Source organism: Gymnoscopelus braueri, assembly GCF_963280865.1.
Source record: "Gymnoscopelus braueri genome assembly, chromosome: 16".
Classification (NCBI taxonomy): Eukaryota; Metazoa; Chordata; class Actinopteri; order Myctophiformes; family Myctophidae; genus Gymnoscopelus; species Gymnoscopelus braueri.
In genome coordinates, this window is record NC_137616.1 from 51,342,060 (window position 1) to 51,350,471 (window position 8,412).

The window sequence follows — 8,412 nt, forward strand, 5'->3', positions numbered from 1 at the left end:
CTCTATAATAACTCTATAATAAATGATTTAACTCTATAATAACTCTATAATAAATGATTTAACTCTATAATAACTCTATAATAAATGAGTTAACTCTATAATAACTCTATAATAAATGAGTTAACTCTATAATAACTCTATAATAAATGTGTTAACTCTATAATAACTCAATAATAAATGAGTTAACTCTATAATTGTCGTTTAGTATTCTGTGTGAATTGACATTTAGCAGGTATCATTGCAGAGGTCAGAGGTCAAATGTCTCACTGCTAGAAATCACATTGAAATGCACAGACACCAGGCTGATGCAATGTGGTCTTGTTGCCAGTAGATGTCACTGTAACACTGCAGTTCTGTTCTTTAGGGCTGCATTCACTAACTGAGGCAAGACATTTAAAAATTATATATTATATAAATGTATAAATCACCTATTTCTAAACCCAGTTATTCACACCAGATGACCTAGTAAGGACAGGGAAATGATGAGTTTAAGAGGCAAAAAGTGTTATTGTTCATTATGATATATCATCTGTCAGATGGAAATGTTGAACTGTTACTAAGAAATCATCATCAAAAGTATCAGATCTACAAGCTCAAGACCAGCTTGTAGATCTGCTACTTTTGATGCTTTTGTGTGACTCTGTAATATGATCAAGTAAGGCATAAATGTATGAAAAAAACACAGTTAAAACATGTAGATAAGAGGTTTCTGCCCGACAACAACGATATGTAACAATAAAGACATCATTATGGTTTTCATATATATTAATAAGATACACAATTAATAGGAACATTATTTACTATTAATTGTGATTTAGCCTCCCCCCATTCAAAATGCGTTAAAGTGTTTAAAGATTTTCTGAAAATAGATCTGCAAGCTCACAATGTGTTGCATTGAAGGTTGTAGATCTGCTATTGTCAAATAGCCAATGTATAGGGATAAAGTGGTTAAAGTGATTTTGTATTAACACATTTTGCTGGGGACCCATTGGAACACCCTCACGGACCCCTGGGGGTCCCCAGACCCCACTTTGACAACCACTGAGTAAAGAAATGGACTCCCTCCTTTCCAGTACCAAACACAGCCAGTCCACACCGGATAGCAGATCTACAAGCTCATCCAGACATCCAGTCCACACCAGTTTAAAACCCCAAAGGATTTATTTTATATTTGTAACAACAAAGCAGGAGGACATTATTACCTCAGGGTGGGACCATGACCATAAACTACTAAATACACAAACTAAATCCTATTCTTACCTAACATGAAGAAAACAGAAAATACAAGTATCTTACCTAGAATAAGCTGATAAAAACAGAACAAACTGGTAACAAATAAAAGCTCACCCACCCCTACACTACCAAGACAGTAAGTAGTACATTATCCATAACTTTATCCATGGAAATTATATCAACATCATAAAGAGACTGATGGTGTTAGGAGACATCACTGTATCTGACACATAGATAAGACAATAATCAATAATACATAGATAATAAAGGACATAGGCTATGTTAATAAGCAATAATACATAGATAAGACAGGACATCACTACTGTATCTGACACATAGATAAGACAATAATCAATAATACATAGATAATAAAGGACATAGGCTATGTTAATAATCAATAATACATAGATAAGACAGGACATCACTACTGTATCTGACACATAGATAAGACAATAATCAATAATACATAGATAAGAAAGGACATAGGCTATGTTAATAATCAATAATACATAGATAAGAAAGGACATAGGCTATGTTAATAATCAATAATACATAGATAAGAAAGGACATAGGCTCTGTTAATAATCAATAATACATAGATAAGAAAGGACATAGGCTGTTAATAATCAATAATACATAGATAAGAAAGGACATCATGTTAATAATCAATAATACATAGATAAGAAAGGACATAATTATGTTAATCAATAATACATAGATAAGAAAGGACATAATTATGTTAATCAATAATACATAGATAAGAAAGGACATAATTATGTTAATCAATAATACATAGATAAGGACATAATTATGTTAATCAATAATACATAGATAAGAAAGGACATATTATGTTAATAATCAATAATACATAGATAAGAAAGGACATAATTATGTTAATAATCAATAATACATAGATAAGAAAGGACAAAAAGGACAAAGACTGTTAATAATCAATAATACATAGAGACCCTGCGGTCCATAGACTTGGACCTCCTTGCTGTCCCCAACACAAACATGCAAAGGCGCTATATACATCCAAGCTATTATTATTATAGATAAGAAAGGACAAGTATGTTAATGATCAATAAAGATGTCAAAGTCAGGAGGAGAGATATCTGTTGACTGGTGTCCATAGCAGATCTGCAAGTCGTTGTGAGCTTTACATCATCAATCCAAAGTTTTACTAACTAACCACATAGTATATTACATAATCAAGATAAAGCTTTACTAATTAACCAGATTAGAGTTCACATAGTGACCATCAAGTTACCATAAAAGCCATGGTAGACAGCAAAACAATTGTTAGTGATGTCAAATGTAATGTACAAACCATGATTGACTGATATTATAATCAGTCACACAGAATGTTGTTATGAATGCTTTTTAACACAAGTACCTGCCAAGATATTAAACATTGTATTTTATCCCTTTGCCAGCGTAATGACCTAAAATTGACGATCTTTGAAACACCGTGGAAGCCACGTTGTGTACAAGAAAAACAAAAAGTCCCTGTGGGTTGGTGGAGGGAACCGTGTATCTGTTACAGGGAAATTGGCATTCCAGGGAAATTGAAAAAGGAGCGCTTGTTTTTACCAGCCACCCAGGCAATTCTGTATAACCGACACTAGAGGGCAATGAATGCACACTGAATCCACACTGAATCCACATGTATGCCTCGTATCAAAGCCCCGCTTCGCGCCACCTCCTCCTCCTCCTCGTGCCGCCTCGTATCAAAGCCCCGCCTCGCGCCTCCTCCTCCTCCTCGCGAGCCTCACGTATAAAACCCTGTCTCGATAAGCCCCGCCTCGCGCCGAAGCCCCGCGCCTAAAAGCGAGCGCTCCTCTTTCAATTTCCCTGGAATGCCAATTTCCCTGTGACATATCCACTGGAACGATAACATTCCAACCGCAATCAGCCATTTTAGGGCTATGGCCCGTTGAAAACGGGTGGTTTTCATCACAAAAAAAAAGAAACTGAGTGTTTTTCTAAAAATCCTATAGTTGGGCCGGACGGATGTCTGTTTTTTTGGAATGACGTCACATGCGGCTCTCTGAGTGACGAGGGATCATTCCAAAGCTTGTTAGGGCGCCCCTTGTGGAAAAAAAAAAAAAGAACGCATATATGCGATCTCGGCAGGCAAGTGATGCATTTGAAAGAACGCATATGTGCGATCTTGGCAGGCAGTTAAATGTGTATTAATGATCTCAGATGATGATGCACTTCTGATTCTTGTCTTTTAACTCCTTCTCGTGATTTTCTTTGAATTCATTGAATTCCTCTTCCGCTTGTTTTCTGGCCTCGTCTTTGTATTTCTGCTCCAAGTCGGCCACCCACCCGCTCAGTTTTCCAAGAAATCCCTTTTCTTCTTCTCGTCTCTTTTGATCCTCTTCTCTTCTATCCTTCTCATGATTTTTGAACTTTTCCTGAAGGCTTTTTATTTCCAGATCTCTTTCTTCATCGTCCTGGCGTCTTTTATCCCACCATCCTTGTCTTTCGTTCTCCCAAGCCTCTTTTTGTTTTGTCATGTTTTCCTTTTCATCTCTCTCCAAGGTCTCAATTGTTTCTTTCCATTTGTTTCGTTCGATTTCGTCTTCTGCCTTCCTTTTTTCTTTCTCCTCTTCTACTTTCTTCCGTTCTTTCTCTTTCCCCTCCAGAACTTTCTTAAAGTAATCCTCTCTTTGCTTTCTCTCTTTTTCAGTTTCTTCTTTTTGATTTTCCATTCTTGTTTTCATTACTTGCATTTCTTCTTCATGTTTTCTTTTCAGGTTCGCCACCTCTCTCTTCTTCTCATCTTCCTTCTCTTTTAAAATCATCCCCATTTGTTTTTTAATGGCTTCTTCAGCTTCCTGGAACATCTCAGTGGTGTAGTAGCTTTCACCATTCTCCTTCATCATCTTCCCAACCTTCATCAGCAGATCGCTGACTTGTTTTGGGTTGTTTTTAACACGGTTGTTGAAGACGTGGTGCCTTCCTCCACAGTCCCTAATCAGCTTCTTAAATGAATCATCACACTCCACCTCGATGTAGTCCTCAATGGACTGACCATCAACCTCTAATGTGTCTCCTCCTGTGAAAAGAATGATGGCGAACTTCTTAGAATTCTTTCCAAAGGCTTCCTGGATCAGCTTCAATGACTTTTGATCTTCTTCTGTGAGTCGGCCAACTTGTACCACCAACAGGAACACATGAGGCCCTGGGGCCAGCTGACTGATGCATTTAGTCATCTCCTGATTAACCTCTTCCTGGGACAGACTTGTATCAAACAAACCAGGTGTATCGACTACAACAACAGGACGGCCATCTACCTCACCACGTTCTTTTTGGCAACACTTGGTAACAGACTTTTGACTGGACTTGGATTCAAATATCTTCTGACCCAGAATAGTGTTTCCTGAGGCACTTTTTCCATTGCCCGTCTTCCCTATTAGCACAATCCTGAGGCAATCTCTGCTCTGATTGTCATCGTCACCTGAAATAGCAAGAGATATTGTATTCGAATTAAAATCTTTTTATTTAGATTGTCCTTTTTCTTTGCCAGGACAGTAGCCTACCATTGACATCAAGTCAAGGTTAAATGGAACAGTGGGAGGTTTTATATAAACATATTTAAAGCTTTAAATCAGGGGTCTTCAACCTTTTCAGGCCAAGGACCCCCTAGCTGAGATAGAGATGAAGCAGGGACCCCTCTATATTGTATAAAATTGTGTTTCAGATTACACTTTTTGTTTACTTGGTACTGCTCTTTTTTCCCCTCTACACCTATACCTCTTCTTCTTCTCCTCAGAAAAAGGGATGCTAGAGTTCAAGTAGTTATGGTAAAAAAAATAAATCATATCACACAAAGATTTGGCGGACCCCCTGTAGTAACTCTGAGGACCCCCTAGGGGTCCCGGACCCGGTGTTTTCAACAGATTGTCAATATTTGCAGACAAATTAAATACCCACCATTGCTCTTTTCTTTCAACTCGTCAAGCTCTGCCTGTAGCTTGGTGATGAGTTTGTCTTGTTGTATGTTCTTTTCTATCTGGGTCTTGAACAACGTTTCTGTTGTGAAGCAGAGTGGTCTGCCCTCCAGGGGTCTCATCTGCTCTACAGCATCCAACAACTCAGGAACTTGCTTGCTGTTAAAGTCAATGGATCGGATTCCTAAGCTCTCACACAGCTCCTGGATGTCTGTGTCTTCATCTGCTGGAGTGGTTGAATCAGACTCTACAGTACGCAGAACCATGGTGAAGTCATTGACCTCAGCGCTGAATGCCTTCTGGATGCTCTGTAACTCTCTCTTGTCTTCATCGGTGAGAGGACCCAGAGGAACGGCCAGCAGGAAGAAATTGACACCCTCGGGATCACAGAGAGAGACACATCTCCATGAGTTGTTAAGAAACGCCTCCTTAGATGTTTCACACAAGGCAGGCAGGTCCACCAGGTTCACCAGGCGCCCACACACTTTCTCCTGTCTCTGCACACACTCTGTAGAAGAACCAGACTCTGGGGTGTCTTTGGTCTGACCCAGAATAGCGTTGGCTGCAGAAGTCTTCTCAGCTCCTCTTCTGCCACACAGCACCAGGTTCACTGGGACAAATACAATGTTATGATTGGGAGGAAGTTCATCGATCCAGGGCATAGACGCCGATACCGTGGGGGCCTCGGGGCATAAGCCCCCACTCGAAATGGTCAGCCCCCACATGAATCTCAGATGTCGGGACCCAAATTAATTACCATTACTATATCGGGGTGCAGCTCTGATGCGTGCCCGCGAGAGAGCCGGCAACGCACCGTTAACACCTAGAACTTGGTGTTAAACATTACTTTACAAATTCCCTTCATGTGAAACCAAGGGCCCTATTTTTGCCAAGGCTATACCCGCACCCGCTGCCCACTACCCGTGATTTACTGGCCACTACCCGTGAATAAGGGAGCTGGCACTGTTCCTAAACGCTATTTTGCGGGCGCTATACCCGCTATTTGTTATGCCGACTGCATTATACCCAAAATTGCTATTTGAACCACACACATTTGGGACAGCGCATAGTGGGATTTAAAACCACTCGCTGTGCCACCCACTATCGTTTGGTAGAGCGCGCCTGCAACTCCCGCCAGGGCGCACACAACGGCACAACATTCGAGGTCTCCCCCTCTCCTAATTCTCAACAAATATCTGTGATTCTAATTTTCCTATAATCAGCAGAAGGGAGAGTGTCAATTATTTGTGTCAATTGTGTTTATATAAGATGATAGAAAATGTGTGCGTCGCGCAATGCAATGCTCTCCAAATTACACGCTTCAGTTTTATTCATCGATTATGCAGGAAATAATGAACTGATTACAAAAATATGAAATTCTCTAATCAGTAACATGTAGGTGATACGTATGTCCTCTCTCCTCCAACCACCACCCCCTCCTCCCTCCTCGTCCCTCCTCCCTGACGATTTCGCCAACTTCTTTGACAAGAAGGTGAACGATATCCGATCCTCCTTCCCTCTCCCGCCGGCTGGTGCCCTGCGCTCCACCCACACCCGTCTGCCTTCCACCCCTCCCTCTCTACCTTCATCTACTCCTTTTCCCTCCCCCCTCCCTCTCTATCCCACTTTTCTCCCCTAACGAGGTCCTTCTCCTTGTTACATCTAGTCGCCCCACCACATGCTCCCTGGACCCGGTGCCATCCACTCTGCTGCAGTCCACTGCACCTGAACTCCTTCCCTTCTTGACCCACCTCATCAACACATGATGTCTGGATGCTTTCCCTCTGCCTTCAAGACTACCAGAGTCACCCCCCTCCTGAAGAAACCAACACTTGACCCCTCTGAGATCAAGATCTACAGACCGGTTTCCCCTCTATCCTTCCTATCCAAAACTCTTGAACGTGCTGTCTTCAATCAACTGTCCTCGTACCTCCACCAGAACAACCTCCTGGACTCCCACCAGTCTGGGTTCAAAGTGGGTCACTCGACCGAGAACTCCCTACTGATGTCATGACAGCAGAGTCATTGCCCATGTTTCGCCACAGGCTGAAAACTGACCTCTTCAGGAAACACTACCCTTCCTCTTTGCCTTGCCTACTTGTTGTTATCTAGTGGTACAAGCTCTTGTTTACTCGATACACTTATTTGTTTTAGCTCTTGCTCATTTGATTTTCCTATTTGTCTAATCTTTTTAAGAAAGTAGGTAGCTGATATATTGCACTTTTAGGTATACTCTTACTTACTAGAGCCTATGAAGTAAACATTGGGCGCATGGTGTCCAATGCTAGAGCGCCTCAGTGCGGCTCCTGCGACAGGAGCACTGTTGCCAGAATTTGCGAGAGGAATAAGCAACCATATATGAAAACAAGCCCAAAAGAAGCTACTATAATAGGCCACATGAGCACTTCAAACCTATATATGTTGGCTATTTGGTAATAGCCGATCTACAAGCTCACAACCGCAACTACCATTATTTACAAGCAACTTTACAGAAAAACAATCCCAATGTGGCTTATAATAACCAGACCTGGCAACACTACACTCAGGGAGAGAGGAGAGCGTAAGATTGCATTTGGGATAATGGCTTGCGCAGTCTTCTCGTAAAGGCAATGGCATCTGGCGCGGTGATTGGTTTTATTATTGTAACGCCCAAACCACACCTATGCATAATGTAATGGGTAGTACAGGTGTTTTGTGGGTAAGGCAGGTGTCCCAAAATAGCAACTTTTGCACGGGAATGCCCCTTGCGCAGTCCTAAGTCCCAAATTAGTGGGCCCCAGGTGTTCAGCTCAGAATACATTATTAAAACTATAGGCTGTATGGTAATTTCTAATATTCCTGTAGGTACACCACACTGAGCTTCGCACAGAACTTTGTAGAATTATAGGATATCAAATCTTATAAATAGAACACCAAAACGGTTTACTCACTTCTAGGAGGCAAGTCCATGCTTTTGGCCCGTTTGCGAGATGTCGTAGCCTGGAACTCTGTAACAATATAAAAGTAAGAAAATTACAGTTCAATCAATATTCAAAATCACGTCCCATGTAATGTGTCTCTTTTCAATACATTCTGAATATTTTAAACCTTTCGATCCCAATTCCTGCACCAGTAGAGCAAATGGTTTCACAGATTTGTCTGGTTTCCAGGCTACTGTAGCACCAGCTGCACTTTCTTGACCATGTGTTGTATTTTGCAAGCTTTGCCATGGCACGCC

The 8,412-nt window shown here is 41.1% G+C and overlaps 1 protein-coding gene across 1 annotated transcript; it reads right to left on the minus strand.

Moving 5' to 3' along the window:
* Positions 1 to 3,437: 3,437 nt before the first annotated feature.
* Positions 3,438 to 8,171, minus strand: LOC308103078 (GTPase IMAP family member 8-like; the record flags this gene model as incomplete). Its single annotated transcript, XM_080452927.1, has 3 exons — positions 8,126 to 8,171; positions 5,179 to 5,805; positions 3,438 to 4,702 (listed from the first exon to the last, which is right to left on the minus strand). The coding sequence occupies exons 1-3, from the start codon at positions 8,142 to 8,144 to the stop codon at positions 3,438 to 3,440; spliced, it is 1,911 nt and encodes a 636-aa protein (XP_080309053.1). The 5' UTR covers positions 8,145 to 8,171.
* Positions 8,172 to 8,412: the final 241 nt, after the last annotated feature.